Raw genomic sequence first — 20,561 nt, forward strand, 5'->3', positions numbered from 1 at the left:
GAAAACACCCCAGGTGTCCATCAGCGAATGAATGGATAATGAAAATGTGGTACATTACACAATGAACTATCTACTCAGATGTTGAAAATAAATTATGAAAATTACAGATAAATAAATAGAATTAGAAATAATCATCCTGAGTGAGAATAATTCAGACCCCAAAAGACAAAAGACAAGTAATGCAGGTTCTCTTATATATGAATATCAGCTTTTAAATTTTAAATGTCTGTGCTCTATTCAGAATATCTAGAGTTAGGTAACTAGTAAGTGACTAAGGGTCTTCCAAGGAAGGGAAAATAGAATGTAAAGGAATAGTGGGGAAACTAGAATAAGATGATTAAATGGGGAGGGCGACAGGAGGACACAGTAGAAAAGGGACTATTGGTAGAGATATCTAAGTTTGAAGGCCTTTTTATGTGCAGGCGAGGTAATGTCTCCATAAGATCCAGCTATAAGTCATTTTCTCAATTAGTGATCAAGCAGGGAGGGCCCATTGTGGGAGGTGCCATCCCTGGGCTTGTAGTCTTGGTGTTCTCTAAGAAAGCAACCTGAGCTTTCTTATAAAAATATCATACAGAATCCTGTTATTGTATAAGTTTCCTAAATATATAAAATATATAAAAGGAATTTAAATGGAGTTAACCATACAATAGTGGGGATAATGCTGCAACTAGATATCATATGCTACCAAACAAAACCTGCAGTACTAGGAGTGGGTGTGCAACTTTTTGACTAAAGGTACTGTCTTAGTCAGGGTTTCTATTCCTGCATGAACATCATGACCAAGAAGCAAGTTGGGGAGGAAAGGGTTTATTCAGCTTACATTTCCACACTGCTATTCATCACCAAAGGAAGTCAGGACTGGAACTCAAGCAGGTCAGGAAGCAGGAACTGATGCAGAGGCCATGGAGGGATGTTACTTACTGGCTTGCTTCCCTTGGCTCACTCAGCCTGCTTCCTCGCCTGAAGCTCTTTTCTTTGTGATAACTCCAACTTGTGTCAAGTTGGCACACAAAAGCAGCCAGTACAGGTATAGTCAACCCCACCCCTGCTCAACATTACAGATTATTGTCCATGCTTTAGTTAGCCTTCCACAACTTGATTGTTAGACCCTGTTGCTTAAGATACCATGTACTTGTTATCAAAAATTGAAAATATGGAAAAATTAAGCTGCTACACAACTAGAAGCTTCACCTCCTGATTATTGTTCCTAATGCTGCAAGGCAGTATACATGTTGCTGGAAAAGAAAAGTAATCATAAACTTCATCCAGCTACAATCCCTTTGCACTATAATAGCAACCTGCCTGGAAAATATACCCCCTGATTCAATTGAGACACAAATAGAGTAACTGATTAAAGTTAAGGTTCACACCATGAAACAGATCTCAAACCTGACACTGTCAACAAGACCAAGAATCTAAAATGAGATAGGTCATGGGCCTTAGGGGGAAATCTACTATATACCCATAGATCAGTGCATTGCTAAACCCTTATAGCAAGTGGATTAACATAGAGACCCACAGCTGAACAATGTGCAGAGAGTGGAAAAACTTTGGAGTACTTGGGATGTCTGTATCACACCCCTTCCCTCGAGGCTCAAAATCTATGTGGAAGAGAAGGCGGGAAGAGTCTAAGAGCCAGAGGTAGTGGATGATTCCAAGGGAGCAGCACTTTGAGACCCAACAGAGCTGATACACATATGAACTCACAGTGACCTTGACAGCATACATATGACCTGCAATAGTTCAAGCCAGATAAAATTCCAGCATGGAAAAGATGAAGTGGACATAGAGGCCCACCACTAAGTAAGACGCTGTTTACAAATGATAGCTACCAAGGGAGGAAAAATCTTCAGAAGAGCAGTACTAAATATAACAGCCATTCTGCAGGGTGAGCCTTGTGCTCAGGAATAGTTTGGCCAATGCAATATGGAATCTATTTGTATGTCTGTGTGCTTGTTTGTTTGCTTTGTTGAGAAAGAACATGGAGTTGGGTGGGTAAAAGGCTCTAGGAAGAGTGGGGAAGGACAAGATTATGATCAAAATATCTTTCATTTAAAAAGGGCCACATCAAATATGGCACCTTATACCAACTGGTCTTTTCAACCCCACAACTCTAATCAATATTTCTGAACATTATATTAAAATAAACAAGGAAGAATCTGTTCTGCTTCTGTTCTTACAGAGCTCATATTCACTTGGGAAGAGGCAGACAATGGCAACAAGTAAGTTTTCAAAAGCTTGGCATAATGGTGCCCCTCTCTAATACCAGCCCAGCACTTAAGAAGCAGAGGTGGGAGGATCAACAAACTTAAGACCACTTGAGGTACACAGTGAAATTCTATCTCCAAAAAAAAAAAAAAAAAAAAGTAGAGGAAAATAGCAAATGGGAGGGAGGCAAAAAGGGAAGTTATTTAAAGACAAGAGTTAGGACAGAATGCTCTGTTATAAGGGCATCTAACAGAGATGTGAAGTGAGACAGTGAATCATAGAAAATGCTGATAAGGAGAATCAGTGTGAATGAATGCCCAACAGGCAAAACCAGAACAGCCTCTGGGAGAGGGAGACTTCTGTAGCTACTCAGTCAAGTCTGGATAGTACAGGAGAATGAAGATGCAGCATATGTGTGGTAGGTTCAATTTCAGAAAAGATGCCAAAGATGTGTGTGTGTGTGTGTGTGTGTTGGGTAGGGGGTGAGAGCACATGCATATACATGTGAGGCAAGAATGTTTCCTATGAAGAAAGAAAAAGTTTCTTTCTTTCTTTTTTTTTTTTTGAGATTGAAATACTAGTCTGAAAGTTTTCATGTCCAATTTTCTAATCCAATTAGAACTGTGTTTAGGTAGTGAGAACAGAAGAGTGCATGTAGACAGAAACCAAGACTGTGGAATAGGATGTGATGAAATTAGAATATAAAAAGAGGCTGGAAGAGGTGTGTTGTACTTGGTCTGTTATCACTCCAGGATAGTGTGAACAGACATTCCAAATGCTCAGCTCACAATAAAGAAGCCAAATGAGCAAGCTACCTTTTCTAGAAATAGAACTGAACAGAAGACTGTCCTGATTTTTTTTTTTGAAGTTTTAGCGTGTCTGTTCTCTACATGTTCAAATTCTAACCATGTAAGTTTGCATATAAACATCACACTTTCTGAACAACTGCCTTAAAATCGGCAACAGACAGAGCCGATGACTGCCAGAGCTGCATTCCCAACTTACATTTTATATGAAGGCTTGATTTTTTAAAAATGGAACATACAAAACTGAACCTTATTATGTCTTGTCTTTTGCTAAGAGGAAATGAAAACTACTTTGATGCTATTCAGCAATGCCCCAATTCCAAAACGAAAGCAAGGACCAGAGCTTTGTAGATAATGAATCCAAAGGACTAAAGGTACTCACGGTTTTCCTCCTGGAATGCCTGTTAGGTTTGGAGGTATTGCTGGCACTCGCATGTGATGGTGTGGATCAAATCCCACCTAAAATTGTCCCCATGCAAAACAACAAATAGATATGTTATGCTTTGCACAATGTGGCACCTAAAGCCTAGGATCACAGATAATTTTAAAATACGATTTTAGAGACATTTATAGCAGTATCTATTAATAAAATGACAGGATGTTTGGGATTTAATGGTCCTTTATTCAGGACTGGAACATATAAAAAATTATACTGATTTATTAAGGCTAATGACAAAAACAAAGGCTTTATTACATTTATTCTCCTATGTGGTCTAATTTGTTAGTTTAACTATTCAAAATGACTACTAAATTTTAAGAAGACATAACCTTTCTCATCCTCCCAAAGAAGATAAATCAAGACATAATCACATCTTTCTTTATTAATAACACTCAATCCTTTGATAAATATATTATATAAGCTAAAAAGAATGTTGTGGGAACAACAATATGAACTAACCAGTACCCCCAAAGTTGTGTCTCTACTTGCATATGTAGCAGAGGATGGCCTACTCCGACATAAATGGGAGGAGAGGCCCTTGGTCTTGTGAAGATCATATGCCCCAGTACAGGGGAATGCCAGGGCCAGGAAGTGGGAGTGGGTGGGTTAGGGAGCAGGGTGGGGGGAAGGCATAGGGGGCTTTGAGGATAGCATTTGAAATGAAAATGAAGGAAATATGTAATTTAAAAAAAAAATAAAAAGAATGCTGTGTGTTCTGAAACTCTAAACTATAAATGCATGTAAACATACCACAGGCGATCTTCCATAGGCAGCTGCTGCTGCGGCTGCTGCAGCTGCTGCACTCATCTGGGGGGAGATGTTGTGTAGCCCAGCATAGGCGGCTCCAGGGCTGGTCAGCTCTCCGTTCATCCCAGCATGGGGCACAATCCCAAAGGGGGTTGGATATGGACAAGGTACAGCCATCGGGGTCCTCAGGCTTGATGCTGAAGAGAAAGTCAAGCACACAGAAAACAGTAGCTGCACCTTCTTCAGTTGGTCAACAGTACAAGCCATAGTCCAAATGAACTGATTTTACTATTCTCCAAATCAGTCAAGCCTTTGGAGTGGTTCAATCATTTATCCACCCCCAGTTCCCCCCCCCCAACACTTAATGACCTGTTAGATGAGGATGGGGCCACATGCTTGGTTTGGAATACTTACCTTCTCTTTACAGTCAGTCAGTGTGCTGGTCATTACTACTTTTAACAGATTTTATTACTTAAATTACTTAAATTAAAAAAAAAAAGAAGTATAAATAAATATACAACATTTATTTTTCCTTACTAACCTAAGGGGTCCACACCTGGTGGCTTTCCAGGTACAGGCCTAAGTCCAGGAGTAGAATTACTGCCAGGGGTAGGTGCATCAGTTCGTGGAGTAGGGGTATTGGACTTTGAAACAGGAGTAGTAGACTTTTCATTCTAACAAGAGATGGAATATATTAGCTATGAGAGCATGATTTTAAGAGTTACTTTTATATTAAAAGAACAAGCAAAACAAAACAGAAAAATGAGAGAATTTCTTTAGCTTGTCTTATATCTTGCATCAGTTAAAAGCAGCTAGCAAAGAACCAAGAGGACACAGTTCAAGAAAACCTCAACTGAAGATAAACTCAGGAAATTATTTGTAAGAATCTGGTCTCATTCAGAGGCCAAAGAAATTCACCAAACATGCATCCTGAATGTGGGCTAATGCTGGTGGCCATGGTTAAGTCAAGCCCCCAATACACTGTTCACATCCTAAGAAGTTCCATATCTGACTCACTGCTCTCAGGATACACCCACACATGAATCACCATAGATCCCAGAGGAAGGAGAGGCCATGAAAAGACAACCAGAGTTCCAGAAGAAAGGACAGAGGTTGAATCCAACCCTTCCATCCATTCTAAACACATATATTCTTTATCTGCACGCAAACACAAGAATCCTCTGATCCTTTAGCTGTGAATTCAAAAGGTCACTGAAAAACACATATAGCTTTTTAAAAGATGGAAAATAAGTGGGGAAAAGAAAAGGGGATCTACGACACACAAACGCTATCAATGCCATAGTCCTATACAGGAGTCGGTACAAGGAGATGTGCAGACTGCTGGCAAGTTCAGTCTGGCATTTGTGTTGAGTCAAAGCAGCCTCTTATTAGTGAGAGTACTTAGGTAGAAGCTAAACTATTGGGGCTGTGTCTAGCTTGGCAATTCAAATGAAGCTACTAATAAAATGGCAGCTAAACTCCTGATCGAGTTCACCACAAACCACAGGCAATCAGAACCATCACACTAACTCCATCTGTACTTTTCAACTTTACTATGATGTTTTTCTCTCATTTTCATCCACCTATCTCTCTCTGAAGCATAGACTCAGGAAGTAAATACCTTAGTAAACCTTTCAGGTCCAAATGTCTTTTCTAATTAAACTGGAAATCTAAGCTCCAGAGATAAATGGGAAATACACAAAAATTGAAAACCCCAAGCCCAACAACTATCTTGGAAGTGGCAATTCTGGTTAGGGAGTAGCTTACAAGGCTAAGCTCTTTGGATTTGGAGGAAGGAGTACTGCTGGAAGATGCAACAGAAGCGGGGCTGATGGGGGCATCTTTCTTGAGGAGGCGTGTCTTGTCCAGGCCATTCTCCCTTGGGGAATGCGCTGGGCTTCCTCGAGGGGAAGATGGATCCTACAATGACAAACATGTAAGACTGACAACTGTGCCGCCTTTTCGAAGACTAAATACAGAGTTAGAGTAAATTAAAATAATAATAATAATAATAATAATAATAATAATAATAATAATAATAAAGACTGACAACTGACTCACAGCACAAGTCCTTTACTGGGGGCACGTCTAACTAAAAGCACTTAGTAGCATGCTTAAAAGTACAAAATGTCAACAACAAAAAAGTACAAAATGTCTGGAATTAACTGGACTTTAATCAACTAACATTAACTGAAATTACTAAAGGAAACATCTGGTATTGAGATGAAATCCCAAAACAAAAGCAAATATCAAAAACTCCATGAGTCTGCAAGGAAAATAAAATTAGTAGGGTGACCACTGACAACTGTTATTTCTAGTGGTGGGAAAGGACAGTGACATCTGAAAGGAAGGAGCAGCATTTTGACCCAGCAGTGTATAAAGTTGGTAATAGTTTCTCCTAAGTGCTTTGGACACTTGCCTTTGCCATAGCTGCAGAGCAGCAGGAAGTAGGGCTAGCTACTAACATACCTCATTGGACACATCCACTACCAAGTTGTCATCACTCTTCTCACCATCACTGTCCTGCAAAGAGGAGGAGAGGCATCACTTCCATCCCCAGGGGAAAAGAAGCACCATCAATTTCAGCTACATTTATGTGCCGACATGAGGTCCTTATGTTTGCTGAACCCAACAGAGTCAAACACTTTATGCAAAATACCCTTTTCTTTATTCTTCATGTTTATGTTATGAGCTAGGTAATGATTCCATTTTCCATTTTTTTGAAGTACAATGGCCTGCTTATTACTCTAGAACACAGAAAATAAACTTTCACGCCCACCTAAACATCCTACAAGTGATGGGGTGTAGTTTGGTCTGGCAGCTTTTAAAAAATCTGAGTAAGTCACTGTGTGGTTAAACGCAAAGGAAAAATCCAAAGTTTGAGCTTCTTGTGAAGCCTGCAGTCCTGCAGGGAACCAGCTTGCAGGGAGCAGAACAACAAATACCTGCCTCCACACTTCCTATCCAGCTTGCTCCCTTTTCTTCTGACCTGCTCAGATCGCAGAGGAAAACAAGATCCAATTCACATCAAGGACATAAATGCACATACACCATCCACAACATCTAGTCCTTTCCTCAGTACTCTAGTCCATCCAAACATCTTGGAGTTTACATTTCTACATCTCTAACCACTTACATTTCTACCTACTCTAACAGAAATAATAACTTAGTATGTCCAGGTCTTAGATAACTTGCTATAGGAAAGCACTGTGGTCTTGTATACACATAAACATAGTCTTCAGATAATTGATGGCGATAGCTTGATACGCAGATAAAAACACAGTAATTCTTTTTTAAAAAAAAAATCTTGTAAAGGATACTGTTATCTTGTGTTCTAAAATTGGCTAATAATGGTTAAAATTACCAACTGATAAAAAACAAGACAAACTAGCCTCCCACCAAAGCAAAGGTGGATGAACTTACATAGCGAGCTGCAATTTCTTTTTCTTCTGTTTTCTGCTTTTTGCTCTCTGAGGAATAGTCTGTAGAGTTCCTATGTTTCTCAGAACCTCGGAAACTGGCAGATGGGGATACGGAAGAGCTCTGGAATTAGAAATAGAAGCAGAATTGAAAAAGATCATTCACTTAAGAGAGCAATTAGATAAATCTTTTGTTCTGCAGTATATGCCTGGGAAGCTAAAGGAGACAGGAGAGAGGGGAGGAGAGGAGTGCAGAGGTGTAAGGGAAAGAAGCGAGCCGCAGGATGAGTAAAACCAGAAAGCAGATCAAGTCTCAAGCACACCAAGCTGTTCAAGGATTTCAGGGAGCTGGAGAACGGAGGAGACACAAGAGAAAGCACAGAGGGAAAGACAGGATGGTTTTCTTTGTTTATTAGTTTCAAAAAGTTTACTGGCCGACAGAAAGTATATATTTGAAACTTCAACAGAAAAATTGAATATGGTTAAGCTTAAAGGATAATCAATAATTTTTCAATTAAAAACTAAGAGGAAAACTAACCATTAAAGATTTGAACAACCAGACGGTGGTCATGTGATATATAGATGTTATGATCATATTTACAAAATATTTTGCTCAGCCTACATCTACAGTCCAGAACATTCAGAAGTTAAACAAAAATAAAATCGTTGCAAACACTGACTATATTTCTGCATATTCTTTATAAGCTTACTCATTTTGTTTCTGGAAACCACAACTCACTGTGACCAGAACAGAGGAAGAGGGTTCATGCCACAGACTTCATGTTTGTTCTTTCAACACACACTTAATCTGAAGTGTCTCCATACTGGTGACAAGATTTGAAGCCTGATGGTTCTCTGTCACAAAAGTCAACATATGTGTGAGAGCTTAAACCTATGGCTAAAAATGTGAAAACTGAAACTACCCCTGATAATGTCAGTGCCTGGGGAGATGGCTCAGTGGGTGAGCATGAGGATCTCAGTGCTGATCTCTAGAACCCCATTTGAATCTGGAAGGAGCATGTGCCTATAATCCCAGCCCTTCCACAGGGAGATGGAAGGTAGAGATCAGAGAATCCCAGAAGCCTATGAGCCAGCTAGTCTGGTGTACACAGCCATGGACAAGAAAAGACCTTGTTTCAAAAAAGGTGTAAGACAGGAAGAACCAATACCTCAAGTTGTTCACTAAGTTCCATGCATACCCTACTCGACTCACCCCACCCCCACCCCGACACACACACACACACACACACACACACACACACACACACACACCAACCAACAAACCAACAATAAAAGCCCAACCAATTCATCCTGACTGTTATAGACTGACCAAAGAGAAAGTTTAAATAAACATGCGGTTTGAAAGGAAATGAGCGGGTCCAGACTTGAACAACTCTATCGGGGGAATGTAAAGGTGTGCAGAGTAGGCATTTCCCTTAGAAGGGCAATGAGACAGATTTCCAAGGGTGATATCAATGCAGCCTAGTTAAGAGTCAGCTCATTTTGAAAAGCAGTAAAAAGAATACCTGGAACTAAAGTATCAAGGAAAACGTTCTAGGAAGAAAAAGGAATTATCATGAAAACATCCTTTGGCCTGAAATCAGAAAAGCAACCCAGAAAACTATTCAGCAAAGCTCTCCTCATTTAGAACTTATCTCATAGAAAACCAATTCATTTGATCCTTTTTCCTCGTCTTAGTCTGGGAGTAATTAACATTAACAGATTCAGAACCTTTGCCAGTGCCTTTAAACTACTATAGGCCATGTGATAGCCAGAATTTCTGGTTCTACAGGTTCCACTTTATTTCGGATGAGTCACAGTGTATGGCATGCCTAAACTTCTAAAGGATGCTGTTAGGGGCTGTGTTATGAACTACTGAGGAAGGAGGCAATCACTATTTAGAGCTACCAGTCCTAAGCCCATCCTTAGTCTAGCTAACCTTGCTGGGGTTTAGATGAATGCTCTGTAAACTCTATGTACTAGTTTCTACTCATACATTCAGTAAAACATATTGTATAAAATTCTCAAAGAAGAAAACCCGTATTAGATACATTGTAGAAGGTCACTGACTGAACTCCACAGGAAATCATTTGTGTAAAATGGGCTGGGTGCCTTGGAGGTTAAAAGGAAGTTCCATGCTTTCTTCATCTTATTCCTTTGCCAACAAGATGCATTTTCCTACTAATGCAGTATCTTACAAATGAAGTCAGTGATGAAAAACTTGGGGTGTATGTGTGTGTCTGTGTATTGCATGCATGTGTGTGTGTGTGTGTGTGTTTAACCCTGGCCCTTCTGACACTCTACTTCCAGTCATTTCCATTTTTTCAAAAGTTTAGGAAAAGATAATTTCTAAATAATATTGAACATATTCTCAAATATTAATGCCTGTTTAGTCTTAGTGCTTATTTATTAGCATATGTGTAAAATCAAATAGCTTTTTTTTTCTTAAGGTTGCTGTCTCTCTTTGTATAGACAGCTCTTCCTTCCTTGGTGTGTTTGTGTGTGGTATGTATGCATACTTGTCCATAAGTATGCATGGGTGGGTACAGGTATATAGGCACATGGCATGTGTTGTTTGAGGCTGGCTGTCTTCCATGATGTCTTTTCACATTATTCATTAAGGCAAAGACTCTTGCTGAACTCAGGGCTTGTCATTTATGCTTGTCTACTTAGGCAGCTTCCTCTACAAATAGAGTCTTTTCGAGTCTTCCATTTGAGTGCTGGGATTACAGAGGGGCTACCATGCCCACCTTACTACTATGGGGGCTTGGGGAATCTAAACTCAATGAGCCATCCATCTCTGAAGGCCCCTGTCATAATTTTATTGGAGGGCAGAATTACACATTTGATTTTGCTAGTAAAATAATAAAATTGTTAATTATCACTAGCTTTTCAAGGTTAAGCTGTACACCGAGTACTGAGGTGATCAGCAATACCCTAGTAACATAACAGCTCTAGAGTTAAACTGATGCATGGGTTTTCACAACAAACTTAGAAGTCTAGCACTCTGCTACTGGATGGGTATCTGGGTTTCCTGAGCATGAGAAAGGTTTATATGATAATTAAGACACTGGAAAATATTATTTCCATATCTCTTTGATTATTATAAAAGTTTAATTAGGCTGGTTATTTCCATAGCTTACTACCTAAGGCACTTACTGGAACTCGATCATGGCACTGTTAGACTTATTCAGAAAAATATTTTCATTACAGCTTATCATACATTTAAGTGAATCAGATCAATTTAGAAGCCAAAAATACTCTGGATGTTAATGTTTTTTTAAAGCTCTTCATTTAAAAATAAGCATCGACTTTTACCATGGAAAGAAACAAAATGGTATTTAAGGCGACGGGGAAGAATGTCAGCATAAAAAGAACCCAGGAGAAAAATATAAACTTTTAAGTTTCATATGAAAGCCTCAACTGTACTGGCAGGACAAATGCATTTCAGATATTCCTAATATTGTAAACCAGGCTTTTTATAAAGGAAAAATTTCCAGGCCTTATTCTGAAGTCCACCTTAAGATATTACTGAGGCCGTTGGGCAAATCTGGGCTCTCCAGCAACTTAAAATGGGTAGCCCATACCTGTCTACTTACAGATCAAAGATGGCCATGTATGGGAAAGAGTTCTATAAAGTATTCTCCAAAGAAAGCCATATTAATATAATTGGCTAATTATAATAACAGGGATACTGTACTAGCAGGCAAGGGCACCTCTCTGGAGTCAGACAGTATGGAGTCTTCCATTTACCAGCCTTATAGCCCCAGGAATGATGTTTACTCTCACCCAGACTCTTTGTAGTTTGGGGTAACAGGATACTATCTTCATCACTCTGGACTTCTCAGAGGATGAAGAAAAACAACTTACACAAAGCTCAAGAAATAGTCTTAGGCACAGAGCCTAGCTCCTCAACAACAGTAACGCTGATAAATCACTGCACAGTGTGGGTTAGTTCATTCCATTTTCTATAGATGATGAAAGAGAAGGTTCATGTGAGGACTATTCTAGGCACTTCTGTAGTGCTTCCCCTCATCATAGATACTCCAATGGCCCATAATGATAGGGTTTCAATGAACCAAAACACACCTCTCAACCATTATAATAAAGTTTTGATTATACACTGCAGAGAAAGGACTATAAATACTATATTCACATAGAATTTTCTAATTTGATTTTAAATATCTACCAAAGTAATTCTCCTTTCCATTCACAAAAGGTACTACTCTTAGATACCACTACCCATTTGCAGATTACAAGCAGAAAGAATATGCTAAAGTTTGAATGAGCATCCAAGATAAGGAATTAAAAATCTGCCCTGGCAAGATAGCTCAGCAGATAAAGGTGCTTACCACTAATCCTGAAAACCTGTGTTTGATCCCTGGAACCCACACTGTGGAACATGAGACATAACTTCTCCAAGCTGTCCACTGACCTTCTCTGTAGCAAGTGTGCATCCCCACCCATTCACCCACCAACAAACAAACAAACACGAATGAACGTGGAAGAAACTTCCTAAAACTCACTGGCCATTATTGGTATTGACTTCGTATCTACTAGATATTAAAGAGCAAGTAAGTTTTTCCACAAGGATAATGAAGAGCCAACGGGCACCATGAAAATCTAACTAGAGTTTGCTTTCTTTTCTGGGCTTCTTTTATTCTCAACAATAAACATATAAATGATAAATTACATGTCACTCTAACTGCAGTGTAGTTCCAAAACTCTAAAAACTTAATATGAGTGGGTCATAGTAAGTTTAGCTTAGAGAAAAAAGAGAGGGAAGGGCAAGATACCCAGAGGTCCTTTATTGATGCTACAATGGAAGTCCTGAATCAACAATTCCTCAAGCGGAAGACTCATGCCTACACCCAAAGCAAACAATGGTGACTTAATTTCTTTCAAAAGGATTCCCTTTTACTTCACAAACATGAATGTTTTGCCTGAGAGTATGTATGTACAGCGAGGGTATACCTGGTGTCATGAATGTCCTGGAACTGGAGTTGTGAATAACCGCAAGCCATCAGGTAGGTGCTAGGAACTGTCCCCAGGTCCACTGAAAGAACAGTCAGTGCTCTTTAACTACCGAGTCAACTCCTCCAGTCCTTTAATTCAGAAAAGGCATGGTTTTGCTGTATCTCAATGAAGGGCTGCACATTCTAAAAATACTTCCAAGGTTTTGAAATAAAAGCGATCGCCCCAATAAATTTATGTACACAGAAATAACACAGTACCATATTCAGTAGCATCTGATTAATATTTTTATTGAATACTATTGTTCAAAGTATTTTCATTCCCAGAGAGCAAACGAAAATAATCCTCAATTGTGAAAACCATAAATACCTTAAAAATAAAAAACATTTGGTCAAAATACAAAAGTGTCACATTCCAACTCATATCACATGTAGATTTATGTAAATTAAACTTCAGAGACTCTCTAGTTGACTATGGCAAAGCTCTGAGTCAGTAACTGGTGTTAGCTTACTTACTGCTTATTTCACCAAGACTTTTATTTTAATGGCCTACTTGATTAAAGATGCCATAAAAAGCACACTCTGCAGACAATCTCACAGAATTTGCTTTTTCAAATTAACATAAATCAAAACTCACTTTCAAAAATTGACTGAACTTTCTGAGGACCTGCCTTATTAAAAGAATTATTTAATACAATCTCCATATAATAAAGTCTATTGTTACTACAGTGTTTCATCTTTGTAACAATTCATGCAGGGCATACTCTTAAAAACCATTTGTTATTATTGTCTTTCTGGTTTTCTTCTGGTAAGAAAAACTTGGGTCAAGACAAACCGCTACATATAATCAAAATAACACCAAACCAGTGAGGTGATTTTGAATCAGCACTTTCACTTTCACAGTGTGGACATAAAGTCTTGGGTTCAAGACCAGCCTCTATCACTTCGGTTATTATCTGGGACAAGTTACTAAAATGTATTAAGTTTTCATTTTCCAGAGGGTGGGAATAGGGTGGGGACATGACTATAAGGACTCCGTAAGAGTTCATATTGTGAACCCAGTACTTAGCATCTATTCTAAGAAGCCTGTACAATAAGCCAATTCTCACTGGCAATGGTGGAAACTGTATAATCTTCACTCAGTTATGGGCTCACCTAACAAGGATTTACTGAATATATTCTAAGTGAAGAAATAAGGAGAGAAGTGAATTGCACTGCTTGCCCTTCCATCAGAAGTCAAAGTATTTATAACACAAAGGGATATGTATTTTTTTTCCTTTATGAAATAGAAAGACAGTGCTTTGATATGCAGTCTCTTGTGCTTTGTTTCTATGGTCTTGGCATTATGCATTATTTGGTCAGAATAAAATGCCTAATAATTTATAAAGTATCAATACAATTGATTTTAAATTAGAACATTATCTTAATGTCCTCTTGAGGTTTCTTGACTGTTATTTCCTCTTCCTGGAATAAAGCTGTTGGCTCTGCACCCGGAATTTCATTAAATACATTTTTTTTTCTTGCAAGTATAGCTGCAAGAACATGATGTTTTGATGCCAACGATATGGACTTGATTCTTATACAGGTGACTTAGTGTCTCTCACTTGATGTCACTCTATATGTGATCCAAGTTGTGGACTACATGAGGAAGCAATGGTGCAGGGGTGTGTGTGTGTACACAAGTACTTCATATTGATTATCACAATTTTTACAGAAACTGTAATAAATATTTGCCAAGTGCATAGAATTTTAAATTAAATGCAACTGCTTAATTGTACAGCCCATTCTATGTACACCCTTTAGTTCAATGGCCCTCAGGTTTGCAAAGATATTCACATACTTTTGTTCTCCTTATGAATTCCCTGTTTTCATCAACAACTTAAAATGTTTGTACGTGGGCTATGTACTAGTTAAGAGTTACACATATTGGCCATTTTGTCCTGGAAGAGAAACAATACTTATCACATACCCTACACTACTCTTTTATCTACTGTCATTTATCAATGCCACTAATTCTCAACCAATGGGGCATATAAATCTGACTGTTTTGAAAACCAAGGTAGCAACATTTCTTTCCTGAATTTTATGGTAAGTAGAACTGGCTTAAGAACTATCTTGTGCTATATTCTGGGGACAGGGGGGGTGTTGTTTATTCATATTTTCTCTCTCTCTCTCTCTCTCTCTCTCTCTCTCTCTCTCTCTCTCTCTCTCTCTCTCTCTGTGTCTGTGTCTGTGTCTGTGTCTGTGTGTACCAATACAATTTCTTTTTTTTTTCTTGGTTTTTTCAAGACAGGGTTTCTCTTTATAGCCCTGGCTGTTCTGGAACTCACTTTGTAGACCAGGCTGGCCTCCAATTCAGAAATCCGCCTGCCTCTGCCTCCCGAGTGCTGGGATTAAAGGCGTGTGCCACCACGCCCGGCTTACCAATACAATTTCAACACCTGCTTTAAAAAAAAAAAAAAATTAAAGGATAATGCCTGAGCACTAAGCTTTGGTTAGCCATAGCTTAATGTAACGCAAATGCAGGATACTCGCATTGGTCTTCCCATGTTACTATTTCTCCTCTAAACTATTTTAATTTATTTGAAAACCTAACATTTGTCTTCCAAGCGTGCAAACTCCAAAGAACTTCATATATATGTTCTGTGTTATACATTGAAATGTCCTATACAATATCTGATAGCTTTTCTGCAGAAACACAGAAAGAAATAACAGGCCAATTTAAAGAACAGCTGCCTAGTAGTTAAAATTGTTAATTTGAACTCTGGTCTTCACGTTGAGACAAAATAGCTAGTTTTCAATGATTACAGCTAATTAGATTTTCAACAAAAAGCAGGTTATTTCTCAGAATAGAATTTGTCAATACAAATATAATATAGCCACATATGTGTTTTATTTTTCTAGAAGTTATAGTATTAAATGTAAAAGAACCATAAAATTTTGACCACATACATAAAAATACCATATCAATATATAAGCAATATAAAATGTTTTGAGATATTTTATACTCTCTTCTTCTTCCTCCTCCTCCTCCTCCTCCTTCTTCTTCTTCTTTTTTTTTTTTTTTTGGTTTTTCGAGACAGGATTTTTCTGTATAGCCCTGGCTGTCCTGGAACTCTCTGTAGACCAGACTGGCCTCGAACTCAGAAATCTGCCTCCCAAGTGCTGGGATTAAAGGCGTGCGCCACCACGCCCAGCTCTCTCTCTTCTTTAGAACTAAACTTTTGAAGAACGGTTTGCAGTTTATACTTATAGTTCATCTTATTTTTGGATAGGCCATATTTCTGTTGCTTGAAATATGTGTATGGCTTGTATCATATTAGGCAACACAAATGCAAACGTTCTCAAAGCCATAAGAGAAATAAACACCCAGTAACACTGTAAGCTCCCAGCATGACAAGACAGATGTCTACTTTCCCTAATTTTACCCAAAGTTTCTTCCTTAGAGGATACACCTAAGTCTTTTCACTCTAGGGCAGCAATTCTCAATTTGTGGCTTGGGGATTTGAATGACCTTTTTCAGAAATCAAATAACCTTTTTTTTTTTTTTTTTTTTTTTTTTAAATTTATTATATGTAAGTACACTGTAGCTGTCTTCAGACACTCCAGAAGAGGGAGTCAGATCTTGTTAAGGATGGTTGTGAGCCACCATGTGGTTGCTGGGATTTGAACTCTGCACCTTTGGAAGAGCAGTCGGGTGCTCTTACCTGCAGAGCCATCTCACCAGCCTTCAAATAACCTTTTTAAGGGGTCACTGAAGACCATTAAAAAAATCACAGATGTTTATATTATGATTGATAACAGTAGCAAAATTAGTATGAATTAGCAAGAAAAAGTTTTATGGTTGGGGATCACAGCAGCTGACAGAACTGGAGTAAAGGCCAAAGCATTGGGAAGGTTGAGAAGCACTCCTCTAGAGGCTGATGCAAATACTGCCAAGAATTTTCTTCTTTGCCCATTTCTCAGTTTTTCTATATCAGCAAACTATCATATTCTGAAAGTTCTCAACCTGTGAGACCAGGCCAGGACCTGCTGTGAATCCCACGTCAGCCTCTCCTGGCATCTGTACCAGTGCCTCGGTTACAGCTGATGAACAAAGAAGCACAGAATATGCTCTCAGTCAGTCACATGTGATTTTCATTATCTAGGCTGGACATTAAGCATATGTAGCAGGAATATATTGCTTGACCATATTCTTTAGGATTGTTGATATGCAATATAATCACTTCTGTCATCTCAATAGTTGTATGTGTGAGGGAGTGGGGTGAGCAGGAATTTGTGTACTTACACACCAAAGGATGAAGGCTTTCAAAAGTGGTATTCTGAAAGTGAGAGTGACAAAGGTATGAGGCTAAAAGGTATTAAGAGGAGGTAGTGGAAACCACAGAGCTGAGAAAGGAGGTAAGAATGGTGCTGGGGAGAAGTAAGTCCAAAGTGATCGATCCCCTTCTCTGCTGCAATGCCCCCAATCCACGCTTCAGGTCCTCCTTCAGGGTCTGTGCCTCTTGCTGCATAGGTGATGAGTACTACTGAAGGAAATATACCAAGGCCACCGAGTTCTTCATTATCCTACTCGGCCATCATTGGGAAGAGGGGCCCCTTGGTCTTGCAAACTTTATACCCCAGTACAAGGGAGCTCCAGGGCCAAGAAGTGGGAGTGGGTGGGTATAGGGAACTTTCAGGATAGCATTTGAAATGTAAATTAAGAAAATATCTAATAAAAATTGGAAAAAAAAAAAAAGAAATACATTTCTAGCAGAAGACGGGCCACTTTCAACCAGTTAGCTTCATCCCTGTTGTTAACGCTGTGCTGTGACTAGGGAGAATAACTATTTTAATGGACTGACTAGTGAATAGGTGAGGTCACAGGGAATCATGTCTGAAAGACACACCACAGGACGAATACAGCTCTCCACAGTCTTCTGTCATGGTCATTTAGGAAATAACAGTCCCTAGGGATTTCTTCCTAATGCTCATACCGAAAAGAAAGAAAACATATCTTCTATTTTTCCCCCTTGGGCACTTAAGTCATCACATACAAATCAAAAGATAAGACAGAAAAATGGAATACTTATGAGAAAAAGGTTTCTATTGGGTGATTTTTAAGTTTTAGACTATCTGCTGTTTTATGTAAAATTTTAGTAAGTAAAACAACATAATGCATTATTAGTTGTGACTGCTAGTGACTCGAATATAGTGGGATTAAAGCAAATGAGATACAAATACTTCGAAATATGTGCAAAGGTTTCAAGAGAAATGATTTTAAGCAATAGCTTTCACGGACAGCTAGATTAGCAGATCCAGAGTTTGACTGGAAGAAAGATTGATTCATGGTTACTCTGGTTACCATATACACACAAACAGACTCACCCACTTGTATTTACATGTGTGTGCTAACACATAATACATATACATATATGTAACAACAAAAAACAGGGGAAAGAGGCTATATGTTTGAGAGTTGAGGTGTGGGTGCATGAAGGAGTTGGAAGGAAGGGACTTGGGAAAAGGAAGAGAGGAAGTGATATAATTACATATTTTAATTTTGAAAAGACTAATCTGGTTAAACCAAAGAGCTTGGCATTAACCAGTACTGAAATGTTGACAGGCAAGTCAAACTGCCGCTTACAGTCTCACCTTCTTGCCAAACAATAAGTAGAAAGCTAAGTTACAGTCCAATGAGAAAGATTTTATTACCCCATTCTACAAATGTGAATGATCCTCTAGCCTTTTCCTCTCCCCCATTTGAATTTCTCAACCTTACACACACACACACACACTCACCCTCTACCTCTTCTCTAGGCCTACTAGCAACACCTCTGTCAATACTTATTCATGCTGTTGGCACTCGATAGCTAAAGAGGCTGTTGACCTTTATTCTAACATGTCCTTCCTGTGTTAATTACTTTTGTATACTTGGTGTATCCTATGACATTTAATCACTACAAGGCTACTCAGTAAACAGAACTGAATGGAACTAACTATAATTCAGCATCAAGCTAAATGGTACAGTGATAGCAGCATGCTAGGAATGGTCTAGAAGAAAATACTCTTGCAATATGGAAAAATAAAACAAACACTAAGCCGGGCGGTGGTGGTGCACACCTTTAATCCCTGCACTTGGGAGGCAGAGGCAGGTGAATTTCTGAGTTCTAGGCCAGCCTGGTCTACAAATTGAGTTCTAGGACAGCCAGGGCTATACAGAGAGACTGTCTCGAAAAAACAAAACAAAACAAAAACAAAAACAAAAAAACAAATACTATTTGATAATTGACCATTTTACTAAAAAGAACACTAGCCCAGCAGTACACTTTTGCTATTAAAGACTAAAATGGTTCAATAGACACCCTTCACTTAAGTACAATGCTGTATTTGCTAAGCAAATGACTGAATATAAGTATTTTGCAACCCAGATGTGACTTGGGTTCTCTAGTCTCTCTTTTCATGCATGCAGATATGTGTATAAACATCCCATCACAAGGCAGCCTTCTGCTAATAGGATCTGTCCATTGATCTGGCAGGTAGTTTGTTGTATCTAGGAGCAGTAATTTGTTTCAGAAAATTCTAGGCTAGAGCATTCAAGAGCATCTCCAAGAACAAAAGGCAAATCAAATGTCACCTCACAGACATTTAGGCCACTGATGAAAGTTTTCCAAAACAGGTACTCACTGACTTCTTCACACTGGAAGCAGACAGTAGGACAGAGAGGGCATTAGTTGCTACAGCATAGGGACAGATTCACTGCAGAGCTTCAGTTTTAGCCAGTAATGGGAAAAGATTTGACCAAACAGGCACGCACAGAAATGCCAGCTACCTTAAGCTGAATGTTAGCTATGTGCCAGATACTTGGGGCACCATCTTTGTTTGTATAGCAGAGAATCACAAGAGAAAAAAAAAAGCAAGAATGCAATAAGCATGTGCTCTAGTATGTGACCTCTGGTTTCAGTCTCAGGTCTAGCATTTATCAATGAGGTTTCTACTTTCGAAGCTGCCCAACAGAAATTGAGTTTATTCCCTACTAAGTCTGCAGGTTACAGTCTGCATGCCTATGTTTCAATATAATTCCTATGTTAACACCTAAACCCCAATGTGTTTGTATCTAGAGGTGGGGCCTCTAAAGGGGGATTAAGTCAAGAGTAGAGCCTTAAGAGTTGAAAGAGTAAGCTTATGGAAGGACAGCTAGAGCACACTCTGCTCCTACCACTTATTCCAAGCACAGCCAGGTGCCGTGTATGACTCAGGAAAAGGCCTTTAGTACCGACTCTTAATAGGAGATACCTTGACCATGACTTTTGAGCCTCCTGAACGGTCAGAGATATAGTTCTACTGTTTAAACTATCCAGTTTATGGAATGGACTAAGGCAGCCAATGACATAACTACATGAAGAGGCAGGTATGCTGTCCTTTCTCCTCTGCTTACTTCTGGAACTTGTCCTGAAAGGAACAGGCCACAAGCCTTGGCCAAGAACTCACTCTGGCAGCTGGAAGCCAACAGACTTCCTATGAAGTATGAAAATATAAAGGTAACTAGGAACGAGCCTCTTTACTTCGTTCCCCAGATGAAAATGTCTGAAGGATGGTTGCAGCTCTGTGCCTGCAGCTACACACTTAGCTTAGTGCTTCTTTCAGAAGTTCTCCCTTCTCCCCAGTCTGGGTAATTCATGTTAACTGTGCCTCTAGAACAACACTGACTCACGGTAACAGGAATGTGCCTCACAGCTGGCACAGCTTCTGGAAATCTGACAAATGATTGTAACAAGAAATCAAGTACAAAACAGCAACACTACCTTGCTAATTATACTTAGTGAAGCCTACAGGTTGCTACTGAGCCCTACTCTGTGGCAGGCACTCTGCTGGGCCCAAGGAATAAGAACAGGCAAAGGCCCTTAATTAGGGGACATAACCTAAATTATCAATAAAGTAAATTAAAAACAAGTGCAAACATTCTGTGCTACACATGAAGGTA

The 20,561-nt window shown here is 39.0% G+C and overlaps 1 protein-coding gene across 3 annotated transcripts in view; it reads right to left on the reverse strand.

The window, feature by feature from the left end:
* Nucleotides 1-20,561, reverse strand: part of Tle4 (TLE family member 4, transcriptional corepressor) — a 150,010-nt gene that overhangs the window by 12,775 nt on the left and 116,674 nt on the right. For all 3 annotated transcript variants that reach the window (XM_021204294.1, XM_021204238.1, XM_021204230.1), the window contains 6 exons: nt 7,627-7,746; nt 6,673-6,726; nt 5,971-6,123; nt 4,745-4,877; nt 4,207-4,400; nt 3,400-3,476 (listed from right to left, as the gene is read on the reverse strand). In XM_021204294.1, the coding sequence (XP_021059953.1) occupies nt 3,400-3,476; nt 4,207-4,400; nt 4,745-4,877; nt 5,971-6,123; nt 6,673-6,726; nt 7,627-7,746 (731 nt within the window). The remainder of the gene's footprint in view (nt 1-3,399; nt 3,477-4,206; nt 4,401-4,744; nt 4,878-5,970; nt 6,124-6,672; nt 6,727-7,626; nt 7,747-20,561) is intronic.

The sequence above is a fragment of the Mus pahari genome, chromosome 1 (assembly GCF_900095145.1).
Source record: "Mus pahari chromosome 1, PAHARI_EIJ_v1.1, whole genome shotgun sequence".
NCBI classification, from domain to species: Eukaryota; Metazoa; Chordata; class Mammalia; order Rodentia; family Muridae; genus Mus; species Mus pahari.